At 36.8% G+C, this 24,634-nt stretch overlaps 2 protein-coding genes across 2 annotated transcripts; both read left to right on the top strand.

Moving 5' to 3' along the window:
* The first annotated feature begins 2,061 nt into the window (after positions 1-2,061).
* LOC149010740 (large ribosomal subunit protein eL22z) lies at positions 2,062-4,693 on the top strand. The gene is made up of 3 exons (XM_089164054.1): positions 2,062-2,170; positions 2,284-2,528; positions 4,286-4,693. The coding sequence occupies exons 2-3, from the start codon at positions 2,299-2,301 to the stop codon at positions 4,428-4,430; spliced, it is 375 nt and encodes a 124-aa protein (XP_089020180.1). The 5' UTR covers positions 2,062-2,170; positions 2,284-2,298; the 3' UTR covers positions 4,431-4,693.
* Positions 4,694-12,267: 7,574 nt separating this feature from the next.
* MHX (magnesium/proton exchanger) lies at positions 12,268-23,994 on the top strand. The gene is made up of 9 exons (XM_089163169.1): positions 12,268-12,723; positions 14,350-14,804; positions 16,958-17,133; positions 18,924-19,042; positions 19,178-19,320; positions 20,981-21,111; positions 21,910-22,126; positions 22,367-22,496; positions 23,293-23,994. The coding sequence occupies exons 2-9, from the start codon at positions 14,408-14,410 to the stop codon at positions 23,588-23,590; spliced, it is 1,611 nt and encodes a 536-aa protein (XP_089019295.1). The 5' UTR covers positions 12,268-12,723; positions 14,350-14,407; the 3' UTR covers positions 23,591-23,994.
* Positions 23,995-24,634: the final 640 nt, after the last annotated feature.

Raw genomic sequence — 24,634 nt, 5'->3', positions numbered from 1 at the left:
CAATTTCCTTTGGGCGGTCTCAGTCACTCTTCCTCAATAAGAGATGTCTATTGGGTTTTCTAAGTTTGTTTGGTAAAATCTTGTCAAGCCATGGTTGGTGTATAGGTCACCACTTTCTTACATCACATTTTGGCATGAAATTTGACGTATGTTAGGGATAACTCTAGGCCCAATGCAAAGTCATATGGTCTCGTACTACATATGGTTCGGATGTTCTCCATGTCCTCTCACGGATTGGTTACCGATCTTGAGTGCCTAGGAGCCTTTATCTATTATATGCAACCCTACAGCTCTATGATGACAGTGAGCCTGCTTGATACTCAAGACCATCCATTGACGTCACGCGTTAACCGGCTTCAATATCTCTACCAGAAGGGTAGTAGCACTCATAAGGGTACTTAGCCCAACACGTATAGACACCTAGCATTCATTTATTAGGTCTAGATGCAATCATATAAGGTCACTAGGGTAATGGGTGGACCCACAACCCTAGTTCGTAAAAATAGAATAAAAGGGTAATCTCATTCAATGTTATTCATTCTCATACATTCCCATATTATTCTCATATCGATAGTATATAGTTCAAAATGAATAATAATACACAATCATATAATCTTACCTTCCATTCGCTCAAAGTCACAGACAAGCATATCATAATATATGTAACTAAAGCAATTTATATTATTAATATAATGAAAATAATAATACTTAAACATACAAGACATGGTTAATTTATTCATCACTTTTCGATTTGATTTTCATTCTTCAAATTCACAATTTCGCTCACAACAATCGTTGGTTATACTCACAATCAAGTCTTTAACCACTCTTCTCCTTAGTTTCTCCTCTTCTCTTAGCTTTAGTCTCGCACTAGTATTATATAATTCGTGTAGGGTTTTAAAACACAAAATCCTGATTCTACCTTGTCATTGAGGAGGGGCGGTCGATCTAGCGCAATCGACCTATTCGATCAACTAGCACTGGCTGACCCCTCAACCAAGGTTAGAATCTAGTGATTTATGGCTTGAAAGAAAGATCTTTTGATTATCTTTGTTTGGGTATATTTACCTCGTCGATCGAACTCTCCATCATCGATCTACGGACATGCCAAAATCGCCCCTTAACGCCGTCATGATTGACATTCTCTCTCCTCTTAAACCATATGAGAGAGGTCGAGTCATCACAAGGTTCAACCACTTGCATTGGGTTCACTTTAGAATTTTCGGGCTCGACTTAATGATCCATAGTTGTCGGCTTGTCGCAGATTCGAGGCCTGGGTTCGTGGTCTAAAAATTATGGGTTAATCGTTAAAGGGTTAGAATCCGGGGGATTTCACAAAAGATGACTGTTGTGAGACTTGATGGAGTTGATGAAACCAATGGTGTGGCCCGAGAAGACGGTAGCGCGAGAGTGGCGGAGGGGTGGCGAAGAAGATGGGTTGCAAAGTGAGAGAGACGAGGTATGCTTGGGGTATAATGGCCCTATTGGGTAAAGGGGTATTTTAGTAATTTTGTTCAAGTGGATTCTATGCCGAATTAGGAAATTTGGCATAGAATCGTTACCATACAACCCCTAAATTTATAGTGAAGGTATTAGTGTCATTTGTTGTATAAAAAATTGGGATATTATCATCATTTTCCTACCTAGAGGATATTTAGGTAATTTGAAATTTAAATTTTAAATGCTTTAAATAAAATTAAAAGCATTTGGATAATTTCATAATCCATTTTAACAACAAAGTCAAGTGTGGATAATTTTTAATTTATATATGGGTGTCATGTGAATTTATGAGGCAATAGTAGGTGATTAAGAGTTTTGCCCCAAATATAGCTGTGTTGTGTAATTTGCTGTGTAATTTCTAATGCTAAAAATAACAAAAGAATTCAACCAACTCCTGCTTGGCATATTTTTTGGGGTGCTAAAAATAAAATTGTGGTGTCAGCAGTGGAAATAAGAGATCTCGGCGGTCCGTTTCGTACATCACAGATTTGTGAACTTTAGATGATCCAACGGTGTATGTTACAAAGTGCTTGAACTGTTACTAACACCGTCATGAGTAACCAAACCCTCGAAACCCTAATCTTGACCTCTCAAAGTTTTAAATCCAACCTCCATTGCTAAACTTCCCCTCTTCCCTCGCAGCTGCGGCGAATCTTGTTTCATCAGATCGGTATGTGGAGACGGATTTCAATGTGCTTATGTGAAAGCATTTGGGAAATCACTGTTTAAGAATTGTGAAGCTAACAATGGTTGTTATTTTTTTTTGGAATTTTTAAATTGCAGGAGCAGAAGTAAAAAATGGCTCGAGGGAGCGTAGCAGTCACGAAGGGAAAGAAGAAGGGAGTAACCTTCACGATTGACTGTGCTAAGCCGGTGGAGGATAAGATCATGGACATCGCATCGCTTGAGAAGTTCCTCCAGGAGAGGATTAAGGTTGGAGGCAAGGCAGGTGCTCTTGGTGATACCATTACTATCTCCCGCGAAAAGACCAAGATCTCCGTTACCTCTGACAGCAACTTCTCTAAGCGGTATTTCTGGTTTCATCATTTGACATTATCTTGATGTTTGTTCCTTTTTGCGCTATCTGGAAGTGAAACAGTGAAGTTCTAATCCAAACCATTGCTGCAAACTCCGTATTTTGTTAAGAATGTTCTAGGATTACAGCTAGTGGAATTAGATTAGCTGATGGTGATGAGCTGGGTTTCTAACTTTTATCTAATCATTTAGGTGTATAATCTTAGCAAATTTCATGATTTTGACCAGTCAGTTTCACCTGATAACTACAAACTTCATCGAGGAAAATTTGATCCTATTTCTTCTTATCCGTTACTTATTGATTAATTCTGAATACCTTGATGAAATGCTGATTCAGTATTATCAGAAAAAGGATGGATCACAATATGTATAGAAGTACAGAGATAGGGAATCAGAATACAACGTGACCCACTAGATAAATCTATCTAACTGTATAACCGCAACAACAAGAAGAGCTAGGTGACACCTGTTAGTTTAGTCTTCTCCACAGCATCATTCCACTCGCTAAACCATCAAACACAACCTTCAACTGATTTCTAGACCTATTTTCCTTTAGGTTCTTTGTCATGGTGATCATATTTTAATCTGGCTGATGATTCTGTTTCCTGTGTTTCATATTGTCTTGCAAATGGTTCATACATGATTGCTCATTCAAATTTTTGAGGAGCAATTTTGGTGATATGAATAATGGACACGAAAGAGTAAAGGAGCCAGATAATGAGATAACCAGAGTCATTATATTGGTTATGCCTTCGTAAAGATTGATATCTATAGTTGACTGATGGACTAGGTTAGAACATGTTAATGATAACTGGATTGCAGCATTTTTTGTGAAAAATGACTTTTGTAACATGATAACATAGGATGAAGAATATAAGACTGCTGAATATCAGATACCTCCGAGGACCTGTTTCCATGAGTGTCTTGATCCAATTTTTCCACTAGTGTTGTAAAATTGTAGTTTATCGACCATTTGGTTAAGTGGGTGTATAAACTGGGCAGGTGTGGTTTCATTCAATGTGATCTGCTGCATTCATTATGGCCTTTAATGCTGGGCAACCAAGGTTCAGCACAGATGCCAAACAGTTTCTGAGATTTGATCACTAAGATGGATCAAGGACATAATCCTCCTCCCACCCCCATACAAAAAGAAACGTCAAAAGGAATTAGGTTGGTGGCAATTGTAGTAACATGTTAGACTATGAGTAAGCACTTTGTGCTGTCATCTTTGTTTAATTTTGTTCCCCCCTCCCCCATATTTGTAATCTCAGATTCAATCCATGGGTAGTAATTCTATTGCTAAATAATGTGTTTTCCCCTTTTGTTCCTCCCTTTCTTTCCTCTTGAGTATTGTAATTGGCTCTTCCCCAGAGTGGGATGGTGTGCAGTGTGCATCCAATGACTGGAAAGTGGTTCTAACTGCTAAGATCTGTGCCTTATGGCTCCCCAGCAGTTAGATGTTTGCTATCCACCTTCCTGCATTGGGAAGGAGCTCAATCCTTGAATAGTCTCTTGGTGGGTTCACATCAAGTGGATGCAATCATGTGTTTCTTTGTTACCATGCTTAAACCAGAAGAATGATGTTTTGCAATTTCTCTAGTTAATTTCAAATTGGATATGTTAGCTAGATGGTTGTCAGACCATGACTAGATAAACTTTTGACAAGATTTCACTTATATAACTGACTGGTCTTTGAGAATTTTGTTAGAACTGCCATATATGTAAACTGATTCATTGCATCTTATTTCAGGTACCTAAAGTACTTGACCAAAAAATACTTGAAGAAACACAATGTCCGTGATTGGCTTCGGGTGATCTCATCCAACAAGGATAGGAATGTCTATGAACTGCGTTATTTCAACATTGCCGAGAATGAGGGCGAAGAGGAAGAATGAATTTTCTTTGTTCATCTCTCCTGTGTCTTTCTTGCATTAGAGTTATTGAACTTATCTTGAGATGATTGCTGGTAGCTTGTTTAGTCTCTTGTTTTAAGGTTTATCTCTTGGTTCTTTTTGAACCGGAGGCCGCATTGAAATTTTGTTACTAAGTTGACTATATGATCTTCCTTTAGTTGGTGGTTAGATAAATTGAAATTTCTTCAGTCAGTCTGCATCATCTTGGCAGAGATTCTTTTCTTTCCTTAGCTTCAAAAGTTTACTGTCGTAACTGTGTTTTCAAGGATTGAAATCAGATGATCATGAAATTGAAATGTGTTTAGCATGCAAGTCATGCTTGCACATGTCACCAGCATCCAAAAGAGAGAGACAAAGAGAGGACACGGAGAAGGGAAGGTAGGGTGGAGCCTTGGAGGTTCCGAGGGTGTTGGGTTCATGGGTCCTGTCCTGCCAATAAATGCCAATAAGTCATCTTTCCTTTTATGTCCAGTGCTGCTGCCCCTTTTGGGGGTTTTATCAGTGTGAGCTGTCTGGTTGGGTGGGTTTGATTTTTGTCTGTTGGTTCTGTCTCTGTGTGGTGGTCTGGTCGGTATAGTCCTGCTTCCATGTCTGTTACGTTACAACCCAGATTCGTTGTTTTGCTTGGTTGCAGACGGTTGGTGGGTGATTTTGTTATTATACAGCTTATATTTCTGCTGTACTCTGTTTCTCTTCACTTTTTTGGTCTATTTCTCAGGCTGGGGATCGTGTTTTATTGCTTGTCAAGTTTTGAATATTGATTCTTTCTACGTCTTCTCGGATGGTCTATCTGTGGTTGGAAGTTTTCAAACTTGCAACACAAAATTAATTGGCCTCTCGGCCCTCTCGGATTGAATTGGAAGACATTTATCTTTTTACAAACTTTTCTTACAATTCTTCTTTTTACTGTTTTATTGTAATGGTGATGAGCACATTGTAATAAAGGGAGCTTTAGGTAAGGATTTAGAGTTAAATTCAGGATCAAACATGGTGGGGGTGGGATCAGGTCCTTAACTTGAACCTGAGTATTTCAACCTTTAATCTGCCTTAAGGACCAAAATCTTAATCCTAGACATTCTATTCTGGTTCAGGCCTCAGAGTGGGTTAGGGTGGATTTAGGCCATGAAAGTTTACCTCCTTTATTAACCCCTAAGTCTTACATGGTTTTGGGTCATCCTGAAAGATTTGAGTTGCTCACCCACCTTGGCCTTTTCCTTTTACATTGTTTCCTTTCCTTTACTCAACTGGAGTTTTTCCTAAACCCAACTCCCTACTCAATAGCTACATAGTTATAGACTCTCCCTTAACCAAGTGGGGCTGGCCCATGGTTCAGCCCAGCTGTGAAACCCATTAGTCTTTTTTATTTTTTTATTAATTTTTAGTGGACCTGACTAAATTAGTGCAAATATAAGTGGTGCACACACGCCTTCCGTGGTATCGGGAAACCCTTAAGGAAATACCCTTCAATTCTTAATAATGTGGTTCATCACTAATGCCTTTTAACTATTCACAAAATATATAATTTTTTTAAGATACCCCTCATGCTTAATTTAACTATTCACAAAATATATTAATTAAGCTTTTTTTTTTTTTTATTTTATAGATGTATTAATTAATTTATTTTTTGTCATTAAAAAAATATATATTGTGAATAGTTAAAGAACATTTTAGTCATAACACATTGTATTAAATAATTTGAAAGGTATTTTGATCCTTTAAAGTTTTTTTTTTTCGTACTGAAGCTGAAAAACTTCATTCATGAACTTGAAAGGAAATACAAACACATATCAAAGAAAAGAAAGAAATACAAAAGATAAATGCATGAAAACACAAGGTTTGGTCTGAACAAGGAATATAAATTGACCATGTGTCAGACATGCAATAGACAACGTCATCCTAGCTAAGGAATGGGTTGAGCCCAATAAGCCTTTAGAAAAGTGGTTGTAACAACCACAACAACAATTAAGCACAAGGAATACGGCATACGTATTTTCCATCACAAACACCCAAAGAAGCAACACACCACAAGGGTAGGAGAGATGACACGTCACAAAGGTCGGAAATAATAGCCATGACGAAGACATATTGACGGCGACCAACAACACGAGACTCTCGCAACAGCAGAGCTTTTAGATCCACGGGAGACACTTCCAACTCCGGCATAAAACCTTCATATCTGCGGAATGCACTACTGAAACTCGCATCTACCTTTTTTTTTTTTTTTTTTTTTTTTTAAGCTGAACCTTCCACCGGTTGGGGGAAAAGCGAGAAGCGGAGAGAGATGAAGAGAATGAGTAATTGAGAAATGATTTTTAATTTTTAATTTTTTCTAATCGGAACTTCAAGGGTTAGGGAAAGACAGAAATGGAGAGAAACAATGAGAGAGAAAAACTGAGAAAGGAGAGAATCGAAGAGAAAGAGGCAAAGATGAACGAAGTGTGAAATACCAGAGGCAAAACCAAGCAAAAAAAATGAGGCTAAAGCAAAAAAAAACTAAAGAAAGCAAAAGAGAAGGCGGAGAGAGGGAGAGATGGAGGCGAGGAAGCAGAAACGGGGTGGGGGTGGAGGTGGAGAGAAAGAGGCTCTCCACCTCAAAGCACGGCGGCGTTCGTTTTCCTTAGACCGGCGCTCCGCTAGGGTTTTCTCTCTTTCTTTGTTATGGCGCTTATCAATATCAATTGCCAAAGTTTGAAATTTTAATGTACTTAAAAGACGATGTTAGTCTAGTTGGAATCCATAAGTAATATATTGTACTAAAAAAAATCTAATATTAGTTTATTGTTTATTAAGGAGACCCATATGTATTTTTTTTAGTGGTGGAAGAAATAAATATTTCAGTCCAAGTGATCAAAACAATTTTCATTATTTTTAAATGAATAATTTATTCGCTGCTTGTCTTCACGAAATCTGTCCAGATGTCCTAAAGTAAAATACAAATCGTATTAAATCTTACCAACTACATGTCTACATTATTATTATTTTTTTCATCTGATATTATCTATTTCTTCTATTATTTGATAGTTATGGGGACAATGCGTCAGAATCGCAAACCAGAGAAACCATAATCTAAAGTAGAAAGCTCTATAGTTTACCAAAAGAAACAAAAAAATTAGATAGCTCTCTATATTGTTTTCTTCAAGGGAGGATTGAATAATTTGATCCCCTCATACTACCATGGTTGTAATTATTAAAAGTATAAGAGATAATTTTCATCTGGAACTCTGATATTAAAATGAAATTTTTTGGGGGCGCGGATATTAAAATGACTTGGATCAAACTTATGAGTACAAACGATAAAAACAAACAAAACTCAAGCGTATCATGCACCTTGAGTTTGGATCTACTCATATCGAGGGAAGGAGGGAAGTTTCACACATTATATTGGATGGGTTCCCCCACTTATGAGTGCAAGACCCATGAGTCCTGGGAATAGTGGGTCCAAAAGGATTTAGATCAGCTATATTTAGTAGTCTGGTGCTTTCTACTCTTCCAGTCGTCGAATGAATGCCATGTGGACTAGTTAATTTTGTAGTAAATTCCACATATACATAACACTTCTAACTTGAATACTATTGAAGGGTGCTTTAGTCAGTAATGACTAACAACTTTGAGTGAAAAGATTGCGAGTTTGACTCTTCCTTTAATGTATGTGGAAGTCCCCTGACCACTCCCTAATACAAAGCTACAAAAAAAAAACTACAAATTAAAATCCAGTAAAAGTGCATTTAAAGACTTTTAAGTTATGATTTTATGCATGTATATGTATACAAATAATTCACTTAGCCTTCTCTAACAGCCAGAAAGAAAGACATATAAACTGAACCATATGTATTCGGGGTCTAAACTCCATGCACCCTTTATTGAGAACGCCCAAACACTTTGATTAATTTATTTTCAGATTAGAAAATCACGATGATCAATTTCTAACGGGATGGGGAAAATTTTTATCTATACATTTTTGTATCAAATGATTGACAGAGATTAAAAGTTTAATTTAAAATTTTAAAAATCCTCAATAATCTTGTATTTTCTTTGTTTTTTCAACCAATTATGGTATATATGTGTACTATTTGTTAGGGACAACGGATGCACAATCACGAACAGAGAAGAACACAAGCAAAGCACACAAGGGGAATTTAACATGTTCGGCAAAACCTTGCCTACGTCCACTAGAGAGAAGAAGTTTCACTATTTCCAGAAAAACCTCACACCTACAAAGTACTATCCTTTGCTTGCCTCCAATCTTTATCCTCAAGATGGGTTCCCCAATCTCCTACAGAGATTGATTCCCCAATCTCCTATAGGGATTGATGCCTATAAGTTATCCCACAAAGACTATTTATAGATAAACCTAAAAACCCTAATCTCAATGTAATTATAATTTTACCCCAGTATTAATAATTAACCAAAATCATGTTTCAATTATAAATACAACCAAAATCATAATTATATGAACCCATAAAATACAAGACATCCAAACCCAACACTGCTGTGTACACAAGAGAGACTTGTAAACAGCCGAAGATGTTTTCCCACGGGATGAGCGTAAGTACGATTTTCTTTTGATAAATGCAAATGAATTACTAAAGCTGACCCCAAAAAAAATCTTATCCACAAGCTTTTGTTTTATTGTTTGAATGGCATTACTTTATTCATCTCCTGAGTATGAGAATCTTCGAGATCAATCTTTCCTTACTTCATCAAAGTTGTTGCTTTTCAATTTTCCAGATTCTCATTTCTCTTTCAGAAAATGAAAGTTTCATGCATGGGAGATCCACATGTCGATCGATCTCCAAGCCTTACAAGGCTACAAACATATTCAGAGTCTCATTTCACGCGTCTCTCTCTCTGCATTAAGTAATAATATTATAGCATAGCACTTCGAGTTCGATAGAAGCAAACCTTTATTGTTTTCTTCATTCCACCAAAAAACGGTGGAGATCTGTGATAAAAAAGAAACAAAAAAAAAGAATTGTGAAACTCATGCATCTCATCCACATCACACACGTCGGCAGAGAAACCGAACAAGAAAACTGAAAACTACAACATCAAACACCTTTTTCCATGTTTGTTAGACGAGCTAGAGAGGAGATCAAGCCAGCAGCTATACTTTTCATTACGTGGTTCATGCATATAGAAGATTTGAGAAGAAATAAAATTCGGATAATCAATATATCTAGGGGCGGACCTATGAAGGGGCCGGACCATGGCCCCCCGGATTTTTTAAAATTTTATGCATATTCTCCTAATTCTTTTAATTTTTCGATTTTTCTCTTCCCCGTGAATGTCCTATTTGGCCCCCAAATATTGTGCATTTTAAGGTAAATGTGGGTATAAATGTCATTCATAATAAAAAAAATTAATTCATCAATCCCTATTTATTCTCCCATCTCTTCTCTCCATCTTTCTTCCTTTTATTCTCTCCTGTTTATCGTGGGTTAAAGGGAATTTTTGGAAAAAAAAAATCTTATTAGGTATTCAAAAATCAAAATGTTATTTTAATTTAAAACTAACTCTTCATCCCTATTTATTCTCTTATCTCCTATTCTCTATCCTCTTTTTTCCTATTTATTCTCTTCCCTTTCTATAGCGTGCTTGAAAATTTGGAAAATCTACTCCAAAATTAAGTCTCTTTCTCTTTCTCAATTTATTTATTGTTTTTTTTTTTTTTCTTTTCTTTTGTTATTCTTTTTATTTGATTTTATATTCTATGTTTCTTTATTTCTTCGCATTTTGTTTTTGTTTTTTTGTGAATAAAATGTCTATAGTTAGTGGTAACTAACTACCATTGATTTGCATCTCTTATCTAAAAAAAATTTTTGGTTTATATCTCCTATCAAAGAAAATTTTGGTTTGCATTTAACTTTTTAGGGTTGAAGTCATATGTATATTTTTTATATTGTTGCTTTAATTTTCGTATATTTTGTCGGAAATATATCATTATCAATAATTCATCATTTTTTCAATAGTGTGGGCCCCACAAATATATGTGGGTCTATTCTTTAATTTAATAAAATAATTTAGCGGTGGGATCCCAAATAAGAAGGTTACTGGCTTTCATTCTTCGCCCCCCCCCACTATTGAATCCTGGGTCCGCCATATATCACGTATACGCAGATATTCTCATATATCATAGTAGTCGAACGCACGCCTTGCTCGGACGCTGAGGATCTGATTTTGATCAACCATAGGCAAGATTCAATTGAATATGAAATCTTAAAATATCAATACGTGCTGATGATAAAAATCATAAAATCTAATCACTAGGAATGAAGAAGGTAACCTCATAAATTTGAGTCTTTGTCTTTGAAAAATTTTCAAAACTTACAACTCAACCTCTCTCCTCAACTTATTTCTAGTGATAATTTAATTATTAGTCTTTTTTTTTACGAAGTAAATTATTCGAAAAACATGCAAAATGTTAACTAATTATTAAAAATATTCTACAACATAAGGGTTGATTACTAATTGTAAGAGACTAATAGTAGAGTAAATTAATAAGCATGAAGAATGATAAAGAGCTAGATTGGTGCACTCTATCATGTTGTGTTTGGAGATTTTCTTCTCTCTTGATGAATTAAGTTTGAAGAATCTTATTTGTAAATCCATTGAATTGGAGCTAGTCAATTATCTATAAAAGTGAGGCTAATTCGTAAAAACTAATATCTCATAGAATGAGGTGAAGAGTGATTTTTTTTTAGTCGGAACACTTCTCATTGTATATTCAAATTATACAGAAGGCTACTCCTAAAGATGTAGTTGAAAATGTGCGTAAACTAACTCAGAGGAACCTCAATTCTTAAAAAAGTGAGGCCAACTCCCTCCCCATTGAAAGTGAAGTAGTAGAAACCAACAGGAACTTTAAGCTTAACATTGCTAGTAACTGTAGAATGCCCTTGTTTTCAAGCCTTTGAATTCGTCATCGGACATTTTACAAGTGAACACTTGACCGACATGCTAATAGATAAAGAAAAGTGGTGACCTCTTTCCTTGAATGATGCCTCACTTATAATCATTTTTTTTCAGAAATTACTCCCTACTTAATCTTAATCACTCCTGGTAACAAGGACCATGTTGCCATGTCGGTGGCTGGCGACATCAGCGACTTTTTGCAGGGTATCGATGAAAATTCGACCCTTCGCAGGGTGTTTAGGATCATTTTGGCTTGAATTTTGTTGTATAACCTAATTTGATGCTAATAAACACACTGATAACATTATTTTGGTATGAAACATCACTTGATCTAAAGTTTTTTATTGGCACATGTCCGGCTATATGCGGGCAAAACTAGAAGTTTAGAAAAATTCATATAAACTAATGTAAACATGCAAAGAGAGCACAAATACACAACTAGTGAATAGATGTACTAAAGTTTACAATTAATTATATAGTTATGTTGAGTATTGCTCATGCTTCACATTTTGTTGCCGACGGACACGGGGTCCATGAATTTTTATTAAATATGGTGAATTTGGTGATATATCGCCGCAAAATCGACTTTTCGTGATATATCGGAGATATATCGTCGACTTTTTGTATAAGTCGTGTTGCCCCCAGCAACTTGGCAACATATCACCGACACACTGTATCATATCTGGTAATAGTTAAAAAAAATACAGCAAGTGAATATAATTAAACCAGATTATAGGGAGGTGATTGTAAATACAGCAACTTGGGAGAAAGGCTTTAATCAGTTCGTTACATCCTTGAGTGGTCAGAGGATTTCCATACCATAATAGGAAGCATCAACAAATCTCAAATATATATTTATTCACATCAAATGAAGAATTTCACATTTTGTTTTATGAGAACATGGAAAGGAAACAACAGAATGATCTGGTTCTCTGCTTCTTGCCACCCGAACCCTCTTCCTCTACCACCTCCTCCTCCTCCTCCTCCTCCGGTGATCATCAGTCGAAAGGTGGAGTAACAGCGACACTACAAAACATCCTTCCATTGATTTGAGAATCAGTAATCTTTAATTTCCAGCTCCGGCGATATCTCTCTCTCGTAGTCGAATGATGATTTGCTTGCACGTTAAAGAACGTAGTATTATCTCTGAAATCTCCTCCAGCACCGTGAAGTTGTTTTTGTTACTTTCCAGCTCCGGCGATCTTTCTCTCGACCTCGCTCTCTTGCTTCTACGTTAAAAACGCAGTATTATCGTTAAAATCTCTTCCGGCATCATTACAGGGCTCCATAACTGGAACTTGGCCTGAGAGCAGAAGCGCAACTAATTTCTCGACTCTGTTATTGCAGCTTGTATGCTTGTAAGGTGAGGCGTTCTCGCATTGTCATTTTGTTTATGTATTTTTCGATAACCGCATTTCTTGTTCTAGGTTTGGGAATGAAATGCAATATTAGAAGAAGATTGGTTTTAGAGTCTTTATTTTATTGTCGGTTTGGTTGGCCACTACAAGTCACTATAACCTTCTGATTTGGAAAGACGTGGGTCTGATGAGCTTTTTCAAAATCTGCAATATGTAGTTGGATATATAAGGAAAGGATATTTTATATATATCCGAAGCAAGAAAAGGGAAAAGAGTGATGTTGATATAGCAAATTTTGCAAGACGAAGAAAAGAGGAATTGGATGAGATTTTTGATTGAAAAAACATAACCCAATTCAGGTAAACATCATGCTGGAGAAATGTTTGAAGTACCCTTGATCTAAACATAGTGATGGCACTGCCACGGGGTTATAGTGTCACTGGTAGTCTCATTGGGATTCAGATTTGAAGTAGCTGCTCTTTGGCGTTTTGATGTAATTCGACTCTGTAGGATTTTTGAAAACGGCATCAGATTTCCTTCTCTTCTGCTTCATTCTCCAGTCGTTTGCTGCACATTAGAGGATCACTGTTTCATGACTAGAAATCATTGACAGGAAAATAAATTCTAATATGGTACTATGTTTTCACCATAATCTGATTTACCTTACTTTTTCAAGACTTACCCTGCTTGGATGTTAATCTACTTGGACTTCCGTATGCATTCAACACCATGCTTGGATCTTAACAGACTTTCCAACATTAATTCGTGGTTTCAATGGAAAACCACGATTTCCCTATATATTGTCATCCTAGCACTAGTTTTCTTCAACAGATTAGCAGTTTAGGGATGGACTGATGCACATAACATAAAAGAAACACCCCCTGGTTCTGCTTCAGAAGCAATTGCTTATGCCATGAAGTAGTAAACAAAACTTTTCTTATCCATATATTTTTCTGAACAAATGTAGCTTGGAGACAAGACTGGACAACAAGTTCTTAATATCCTATTTTGCTTGGTCTGTAATTCTTATAGAGTTTTGACGGTTCAGATTCTCCTTGTTTTCCAATGAATGAGACGCCATTTTTTTTTTAATTGTACTGTTTTCACATGAGACTTTGGTAGTCGATCAATCTTCTCTATGATTATGTAGTCTTTGTATTGCGCCCCACCCAAAAAAGATAAACCAAAAAGAAAAGAGAAAATATATTAGAGGGTATTAATGAGAATGTAAATAAGTAGATTTCTGACCTGGAAGAGAACAGTAAGAAACCTTCGAAGGTTTCATTGGTAGAGAAAAGCACTACCTATATCTTTCTAAGACAGAACCATCACTAAATTTTTTTTTCTGGATTTCACAACCCTAGGCTTTATCCACATCATTTGCCATGTCACTGCTGTCTATCTTTTTCAAAGAGATAAGCATGATCAATTCTCCTGCTGGGGGTGGGGATACTAGTAAGTAGGGGTGATTTTTTTGCTAATTATTACTTAATAAAATAGCCACCATTCACTGTTGATTGGTCTTATATAGACCTGCCCTCTTACCATGCTGCACCTTTGTCTTCTATTTCTGACTTTACAACATGATACTCAACTTGTTCTGAAATTCTTTTGTTTTCTATGAATCTCAGGTCAGTATAATGCTTTGTTCCCTTGTGATATCACTTGTGCATGTGATTTCATGAGGTGATGATGGGTCCAAGATATAAACATAAACTAGAGATGTTTTTTGAAAATCCCAGCATTTCAAGGCAAGAGCAGTGTGAGAACTACTTGCTTTTTCATGCTGAAACTTCACTCAGTGATGGTTTGCGAGCTTCCTTGTATCTTCTTGGTCTTGCCTATTGTTTCTTTGGGTTGTCGGCCATTACTGTCCGTTTCTTCCGGTCAATGGAGAATGTTGTAAAACAAACTCGGGAAATAGTGGAGGTAGATCCTTGCACAAATACTGAATCAATTAGACATGAAAAGTTATGGAACTACACAATAGCTGACATCACTCTTCTGGCTTTTGGGACGAGTTTCCCCCAAATTTCTTTGGCCACTATAGATGCTTTTCAGAACCTTGGTCAGCTTTCTGCAGGAGGTTTGTCTCTCTTTTATTTGTTAGTATTATGGCAGTGTTTTAACTTATCTGTAATGTTCCATGTAGAATAAAAATGAGGCACCTGATCTTATTATTGTGAGCAATCATACAGCACTGTAGAGGGCAGACATAGGATCTCTGTTGACCTTCTGGCTGCAGTTTCAAGTCAATAAACAGCCTCTCTGTGAACTGGGATAAGGCTGCATACATTATGACCTCCTCAGCTCCCCTAGCAGTGGGAGCCTCATGCACTTGTATGCCCTCCTGTTATGCAATGCTGTATAACTAAAATAGATGGTTTGATAGTGGTCTCATCTGATGGAGTTTATGTTAAGGATTGGGATTTCTTGTCGTATTTAGCTCCATCATAACTAGTACCTACCTGCACCAACTCTCGAATGGTCATGCATGGCCCTGGTAGTTTCTTGTCTCACTTCTACATTTCCAAGAGAAGTCATGAGGAAAGACTTGCGTGGTTTTGGTCCTGATTCTAGTATGATGTCAAATAGAACTAACTGAAGTGCTAGGATCCACATAGCTATTTGTTTTTGACTGATTCATAGAATTATAGATGTGGTTGTTGTGTTCTCTTTCCGTTATTCTTATAAATTTTTTTGAGAGACTCATTAAAGATCACTGTAGCCAACCCTGTTTAGTTGGGGTAAGGGTGTAATGGTACTGACAGTAAGCTGTAAGAGATCTTTCCATTGAATTTATGCACCCACTTTGTGGTATCTGTTGAGAATTGTCACCTAAGTTCTCTCGTAGGAGAGCATCTTGGTGTGTACTACTACATTTCCAGATACACTGTGTTCCTTCCAGCCTCAGTCTGGTCTTTGTTTATTTTTATCACCGTTGGTCCTCCTGCTATTATCTTAATAGTTGATTCTTATTTTCATTTTTATCTAGATGATGGATTTCTAGGTGGTAAAGAATATATTTCTTAGGCTCAATCAAACATGGTTTTGCTGGGAGCCTGTGCCAACCTCAATATAAATGGAGCCTTTGAAAAGATTAGTTGAATGTGGGTTGGAGGAACAATTTCTGAGCTAGGGATTTCATTCACTTCAAAGGGTTACAGCTCTTGTATCTATACTTCAATGAAGTCTTGAAAAATATCAAGGAAAAGTGAAATGACAATTAAGGGAAAATTACCTCACTTTTGTCCTCCAAGACCCTGCAGTGTGAGGGCCTTGTGCAGTGGGTGCACCCTATTTTACCTCAGTATTCAATTTGATAGTACAGATAATGAAACATATAGTAAAAAAATGCCAGTGGAAATACGCATTGTGAGAAAATATCGATGGAAATATACAAGATTGGAGACTTATTTTGTACTCAAAAGCACCCCATGATTCATAGAACTGGCATATCTTTTCACTTCCGCTCCTACTTATGTTCAAAGTTTTTGGTCTTGTTTGTTTTAGTCACTGAGACTACCATGTTGACCATTGAAGTTATTTTTCCTGATTTGATACTTGATGTTTATTATTATTTTGAATGTTAGTGTATTTTATATTATTTTATTTTTTGCTTGTTGATTATGATGAATAGACTGATTGGAGGGTAAGGATCCATGCTAACTCGATTTAGTTGGTATAAGGCTGAGATTTTGTTGTTGATTATGATTTATAAACTTGGGACGCAACACACTAGCATTTTGGATTAATCATGAGCAACTCCGAGTAATATACATGACTTCCTTTATTGAAAATAAATATTAACTTGTGGTTATACTACTATTACAGGAAATGCCATAATGAAAATTTGATGATCTTATTGTCTCCATCCTTTGCAATTTCATAATTTAAATGCTTTAATTGAAATTTCCCAATCTGATCTTGACTTTTAGTTATTTACATAATGTAACTGAAGTCTTGTTGCTAGAGAAACCAGTAGTTGTGCTTCTCCTGTGTCTTGACTGTTCAAAGTATTCACAAGGAATTTGGTGCTGCGTGTATATGGGTGTAACACAGATAACCCATCATCTATGCATTTCATCCTTGTTTGGATACTTTTTCATGTTATCAGTATCACCACATGATTTCATATCCTACCTCTTTAGTTTATGTTAAAATAGTTGTATATTCTGTTTAGTAATTACTGGTTATGGAGTATACCTTATTGACACATGGTATCTGTCTGACGTGTAGGTTTGGGTCCTGGAACGCTTATTGGTTCTGCTGCATTCGACTTATTTCCTATCCATGCTGTTTGTGTAGTTGTTCCTAAAGCAGGAAAGTTAAAAAAGATATCAGATATTGGTGTCTGGCTAGTTGAACTCTTTTGGTCATTTTGGGCTTATGTTTGGCTTTACATAATACTAGAGGTAAGTCCCACATACCTGTTGAGTCTTAGATCCCAATGGATGTTTGTTTGTTTGAATCTGTATCTCAGTTCTGGAGAAAGCTACCATACTATGACAAGGCGTTGTGATTCACCTGCTTTCAACTCACCTTGTAATGTTTTTCAATTCATGCATAAACACCTCAGGGAATAGCATTCCTCAGCCAATTTCTATGATGAATCTATAGTTATATTTATTGGCAGTGTGACAATTTTATGAACTTTTTTTGTGCTCTTGGATTGTTCATTAAGTTAATTGGTTCTCATCACAAAGGGTTAGTTGCCACCCCATCCCCTCCTAAAAATTCTTTCTAGAAGTTAAGATTAGCCAATCTAGGAACCTCCGGATGTGTAATAGTAATGGGATAAACATTTGGGCTGTCCAAGGATACTGTTTAGTTGTTTTGTTCAGTTAGCTACTGCTTCACATGCTGGTAGGGAAGGCAGCGTAAATGTATATATACAACCATAGTTAGCAAAGTGGTAAAGTGACCAGGTGTTTGAGGGCTCTCCAGAGCACCTTAGTGATTAGATGGCTGAATCGCGTCACTGTGGTGAACAAAGCATTCTAGTTTACATTTTCTTTCATACAAGTGTTTTATGTGGCACAAATAGCATATTAAACTTGTATATTTTTACATGTAAGCTAAACAAATAGTAAAGAGTCATAATAATGCAAGATATTCATGAAAAGAAAAAAACTAATGTAATTTCATCTCATCATAATACAATTACAATATCCATAGTGACATATAACTACGTTTATATTTATACAACTCATGTCATCATGGATGTTGTAATTGTATTACTTGGTAATGATGAATATAAAAACCATCCCACAGTCCAACAGATAATTGGTGGTTTACTTTGTAATGATAAAACGAGAAGCATGGGATCAATTAGGATACAAAAGAAGGATGGGATCAATTTAGGATCAAACACGAAGGTTTTTTACCATCATTCTTGTTTATCCTAAATTGATCCCATGCTTCTCGTTTTATTATTACAACCACCAATTATCTGTTGTACTGTGGAATAATTTTTGATCAATTAACAAAAACCAAAAATATAAAAACTAAGTACAAAGTGTGCAAAAAGTAGCCACTCGGCTCCTGTAGCATCATATGGCATCCAAGGCCCTCCAAAAATGCCTTGACACCTAGGTTACACTTTGATAACTTTGATTCTAACACTTTCCTGTACATGCAGGCCAAGATCACATGTTTGTTGCATGTGGCCATTCATGCAGCACCCAGGGAGAAGAAATGTCAGGGGAGGGGGGTGGGGGAACTTTAGATGCACTTTCTAGGGAGATTAACTCATGACCTCCTTATCTAAAACAATGTTAGCTACCATCTTAACTAAAAGCTCAAACAATTAGGGAAGGGCAGTGTAAATGTATACATCAACACATACCATATGATGTTATGTTTAGTCCAATATAGGACAGACTTATAGCCATTCTTCCCCAAGGTATGAACCATGAAGCTTTAAAGGGTATTTTCCCTCAATTATGAAGTTTTAAAAGGTATCTTCCCACAATTATGGATTTTTTGAGATGTGCCAATCATCTGAATTGCTCATGACCATGCTTGATATTTTACTAGCGTTGAAATGAATATCTAAAAAAATGGTTGAATGTTTGAATCAAATGAATGTGAGAGACAAATAGAACCCATATATAAAAACGCATCGTGTGGGATGTCATGCAATTCTTGATTACTGTTGTAGAGTGCATAGGAATTTAGGAATGTCTTAAAAAGTTTTCTGTAGGTATGGACCCCAAACGTGGTTACCCTGTGGGAGGCCTTGTTGACAGTGCTGCAATTTGGATTACTGCTCATCCATGCCTATGCTCAAGATAAACGCTGGCCCTTCCTATCTCTACCACTGTATGCTCTCTACTAAATTTATGCTCATGACCTCCACCTTTGGGTTTTCCAAACGGTTGGTATTTATCTGTATGAAACTACACATGACACCCCTTGCATCTAAGCAACGATTGGTCCTTCTTGTATATATCACAGGACAAGAGCAGACAGACCTGAGGAGTGGGTGCCAATAGAGACTTCCCCTTATGAAGATAAAAATGACTATGACAATTCTGAGATACTTCAAGTTGTTGAGGAGGATGACAGGAACATAGCTGATATCTTCTCCATTCATAAAGGTATTCAAAACTCTATTCTATCAAATTTTTGGATTCTGATTGATGTTCTTTTAAACCATGTATAGATTATTCAATCAGCGGTTACCATTTTCATTGTCCAATCAGTGACTTTTTTTTTTGACTTCCTGATGTTGAATATATTTTCTGAACTTAAGAGAATGTCTACATTCTTATAGAGCTTATGAAGCAAATCAAGCGATTTCATTTTACAAGTTTATTTTAGATGGTTATCGGATGTGCATTTGAAAGGAAAAACAAAATTTGAGATGCTCTTATGGGCACAAACTTGATGAGCAATAAAGTTATAGGATCTTCTAGGACCAAGCTAATCTATCTTGATATTTATTTACTTTTGGTGAATAAAATTTTATTCATATTCTTTCTATATTCATTTTAACCGATGTGCATGTTTGATTGAAAAAAAAAAATAGGAAACTTGATGTGCACATGTACTCATAGGAACTCCAAATTCTAGGTAGTTCAACCCTGTGTTTTCGTTCCATCCTTTTGCAGCCTATAAAGGACAAGCATTGGTGCAATTGTTAAGGTTACTCCATTGTGATCAAGTGGTCACGGTTCGAGTCTGGAAACAGCCTCTCAATGAAAGCAGGGGTAGAGGGTTGTGTACATTAAGCTCCTCGGAGGAGCCTTGTGCACTAGGTGTGCCTTTATTTTGGTGAAATACTTTATCTAGGATCCCCATGGTAAATGTTTTTGCTTTCTCCCCTCATCCATTTCTCCAGCAATGCTTGCTGCCAACCTGATCCCCCAACAATCCTTTACTCCAGCTTGGGACCTGGACTCAAAAATACATGCCTGTTTTCTAACACCTTCAATCATGCACAATTATAGGTGCATTCACATGGGCCCTAGATGTTTCCTGTTTTGTTAATTCTGTACCATCATCTCATTTTCAAAGTTTAAGCAGTGGATGTACAAAGAAATGATTCCTCCACATTTCGCAATCACCCGAACAGTAGTCATTGCTTCCGTACCTGTTGTGTAATGCTATTGGATGCATTTCTGTGTCGTATTTCTGTTATTTTTTCCTAAGATATGATGATAAATCTGGGTTGCTATGTAATGGAAAATACCCTGAAATGCCTGTTCTCACCTTCCATGGCAGCTTCTCAAAAGGGTATCAGTGATAACCACAGAAGACCTTGTACTGCATCAGGCGATCTACCTTCCACAGGATATAGCAATGCTCTTATATCTACCCTTTTCTCTATTGAGAAATAACTGCTCAGTGCCATAGGATACATTAGAGTTTCTCCTTAGATATACAGTGTACAGTACTTTAACATAAAATATGTATATGGAGACATAACTATCCATTGATCTACTAGTATTAGGAAATTACTGTTCCCTGACCCATCTTCATTCTCCTAAAATAGAGGTATATGGTATCCTGTGTTTCAATATAGTCAGAAAACTGGAGAATCTTATTTGTTTGGTATCCAAATAGTGTAATTTCTCTTAAACTTTATAGCTTGTATTTACAGATAATCTGTTTAGAAGGTCTTTGAAAGAGAGAAGGGGTAGGCAAGGATTATGTTCAGTGATTCAACTGCATTTTCTGTGTGTTTTTATTTATTTTTATTCATTATGTCCTATAAGCCTCATATCTAAATGTATTTTAGGAAATTTTCTTTGGCAGATCCAGTGTATCAAACCGTGCCAAATTCTGTCCTTGCTGAATCATGTAATCAGAACTTTCTCAAGAAGTCCATTCAAGAGGAATTTGATGTGGTCTCAGCTTGGAAACAGCAATTTCTTGATGCATTTGTGGTGAGACTCTTGTTATTTGTTATGAACCATATTTGTTGAACTTCATATTACATTTCCATAGGATTAAGCAGCGGATAAAACTAGTATGAAAAAATATTAGTAAGATTAACTGTGAGTTTCTTAGTTCCTGTTTCCCAGTGTTTGTTGGATGAGGCCCAAAGGAAAGAAAATTTATAAATAAATGTTAAAAACTTAAAATGTCAAATTTCCTTCCATTAATTACCAGAGGATGTCTTGCATAATTATATGATTTTAGGGAGGAAGATTTAACTCATCTTTCTTGTACAAATTTGAAGACTGGATTTACTTCGAACTGTCAGACAATTTGTAAGTCCTCAGAAGTGGCAGCCTTCTCCAGCTGAATAACACAAAACTAGAGGTAGTCCAAATATGTTATTTTGTCCTGAAGCACGGGAATTTTTTTTTATTTTTTTATTTTTTTTTTGGGGGGGGGGGGAGATCGGAAGAAATACTGTGAGGCATTCTGATCCCAATCTTAATTGCCTGACATGCTCGACAACCCTGATACCTGAATTGTGGGCACTCGGGCTCTTGCCTTGCATTGCAAGACTAGGAAGGAAGGCATGTTGCAGGGTATCAGTGCATCTTCCACTGCTGTAATGTGTGGCAAGGGACTCTGACACAGGGTCACCTTTGAACTTCAGTGCTAGTACAGACTCAGGACTTCACTTTGCCTAACTTCTTGGCCAAGCTGTTGAATTCATCATTTATCAAATACCTTTTGTCCTTTTCTTGGTATAGTGCAATGGACTTTTCTGATTTCCCCTCCTTCGACAGTTACAGAATATTGAATCAAGAAAACTGGACAATTTGTATTTACGGGTTGCAAGAATTTCCTGGCAAGTAATCCTTGCACCATGGAGAGTTCTGTTTGCTTTCGTGCCTCCTTATCAAATCGCCCATGGATGGATTGCCTTCATATGCTCTCTGACATTCATTAGTGGAATAGCTTATATCGTAACAAAGCTCACGGATTTAATAAGCTGTGTCACAGGTACCTCACCCTAATTTTTGTATCCCTGCTTCTCTCTTGCTTGGTTTTTATGAGTAACAAAAGATGACACCCCCCCCCCCCCAACCCCCTCAAAAAATAAAAGGGGGGAGAGAGAGAGAGAGAGAGAGAGAGAGAGAGAGAGAGAGAGAGAGAGAGAGATCCTTTCCACATATGGAGAATTACCCTGCTTGGACAGTGCAGTATAATCTGGAGCTACAAAATTTTTTTTTTTTTTGGCAGGAATAAATGCATATGTCATTGCATTTACAGCACTGGCAGCTGGGACCTCATGGCCAGATTTAGTTGCAAGCAAGATTGCTGCTGAACGTCAAACAACAGCAGACTCTGCTATTGCAAATATAACTTGCAGGTTCTATTTTTTCTAACTTCTTTTTAGTTAATATCTTATGAAACCAGCTTATTGACTTATGCTGAACAAAGTGGAAGTCTTAGTTACATGAGAAAAAGGCCCCATAAAGAAAAGATCACTTTGTCAGGCATGTCATAGGATATTATTATAAATGAAAAGCTTGAAACAATGTTAAATCATTTCAGAGAAGACATCTCTAAATGACTTTAGAACAGAGGTTTGCCAAAGTGGCAGAGTGGGAAACCTCGCCCATGCAAGGGTGGAAAGCAGATAATTTTGTTAGGGAACCCCACATAAAATTGAGAAGAGCGAGTGTCTTTTACCAAAAAAAGAAAAGAAAATTAACTTAGTGTGAGTCTGGTCTAATGTTCATTCTGCGAGGGGTCTTGGAAGGAAGCAACACTGTGTCAGTGTGAGTTTTTCCCATTAAATTTATATTTACTGGAAAATTTGAAATTGAAAACTCATTTGAGAAAATGATAATGGAAAAAGTGTGTTTGGGTACGTAGGCTCTAGATGTTGTAATCCATGTAGACAATAGGATGAGTAGTAAGGATAATTATAGGGTCGAAGATGTAATTAACATAGGGTGCTTATTGTTCTTCACAAGCATTCTGTTTTTTTGGATCAATGTGTGCATGCATTTGTTTTCCACTTTGAGCTAAATACCAGTAAATAGAGGACATCCCAGTAGATTGTGATGTTGCTTTACCTATGGATGCCTTTCTTTCACGTTTTGGTCATGTAGCCTATGATGCTGATTTGTAGTTTTTACCCTTGTTCCTTTGTTATGCAGCAACTCTGTCAATATTTATGTTGGAATTGGATTTCCATGGTTGATCAACACAGCCTACAACTTCATTGCTTATAGGGAACCACTACGAATCCAAAATGCTGAAGGTCTCAGCTTCTCATTGCTGGTTTTCTTCTTGACTTCCATAGCATGTATTGCTGTCCTGGTATTTAGGCGCATTACACTGGGTGCTGAGCTTGGAGGCCCAAGGATATTGGCATGGGCAACCTGCATTTTCTTCATGTTCCTCTGGGTTGTTTTCATTGTCCTTTCTTCCCTGAAAGTTTCTGGCATCATTTGACAGCATCCGTCTCTCTCTATCTCATCTTCCCTGAAGGTTTCTGGCTCATTATACCGTTTGTTTAATTTGTAAAACTTGTGTAAACAACGGTAATAAGTGAGAACTATAGCCACAGGCTCTTTGCAAGTCCAGATTTCTAAACACTGGAGTACAAAGTCGTCAATATACCTGGTCATTGGTGGAACTACCAAAGTACCAACAGCTTACTCTTTCCCTGAAGTCTAATGACATGGAAATAACAGAGAATTGTCGCATTGACAAGTTAGCTTACATTATATTTCACTAGTTGATCATTCACAAGTTAGCGTAAATTATATTTCAAAAGTTGATCATCGACAAGTTAGCTTAAACTATATCTCACTAGCTGATCATCTGGTAAAGTTGCATTTTATTCGTGAAATCCTCTTGGATTCAACATTAAGCACTAATCAAATTAAACAGACTTACAGATTACAACCAAAAGCAGACCTGCCGAACTAAGCCATATCAAATCAGTCCCAGAGTAAAAGAAAATCCTGTATAATATACCTGAGATGCCTTGGAATGTATTGAGTCTTCCCAGTAAGGAGACTCCCGTTTTCACTATTAGGTCTGATTCCTATCTCTCTGAGCAAAAGAGGGCTTGCTGGATAAGCTGCTCCCTCTGCCACAGAAGTGTGTAATTGCTCCCACAAAACCCCTGCGGAGGCAACTGGGTACGTACCTACTAAATGACTGACTTAAAACCTCCTAACCACTGCTCCAGATTGTCATATAAAATTGAGTTTTATCGCACAAGCATGCATAAAAGCTTCCCTTGATTTGAAAGGATAATTAAGGCCTGTGTTGTATATCCTGAAGTAGTTAAGACACACTAACTTCAGCCAGTGCTCATAGGAAAGGACCTTCAGTGTTGCTGAGTTCCCCACTCCACATTCGCAAACAATGCAAGTTAGACAGAGTGACTAGATCAGCAATTATCTAGGAAATTGTGTTGATCCCAAAAATTTTCCTGATAAATATGACTGTATCCATTGCACCTAAGGCTCCTGCAATTTGGAGGGT

This window comes from Hakea prostrata, chromosome 7 (assembly GCF_041222555.1).
Source record: "Hakea prostrata isolate BN-2017 chromosome 7, UWA_Hpros_2, whole genome shotgun sequence".
Taxonomy (NCBI): Eukaryota; Viridiplantae; Streptophyta; class Magnoliopsida; order Proteales; family Proteaceae; genus Hakea; species Hakea prostrata.
Note: the sequence above shows the minus strand (reverse complement) of the source record. Positions and strands in the feature narration are given on the sequence as shown.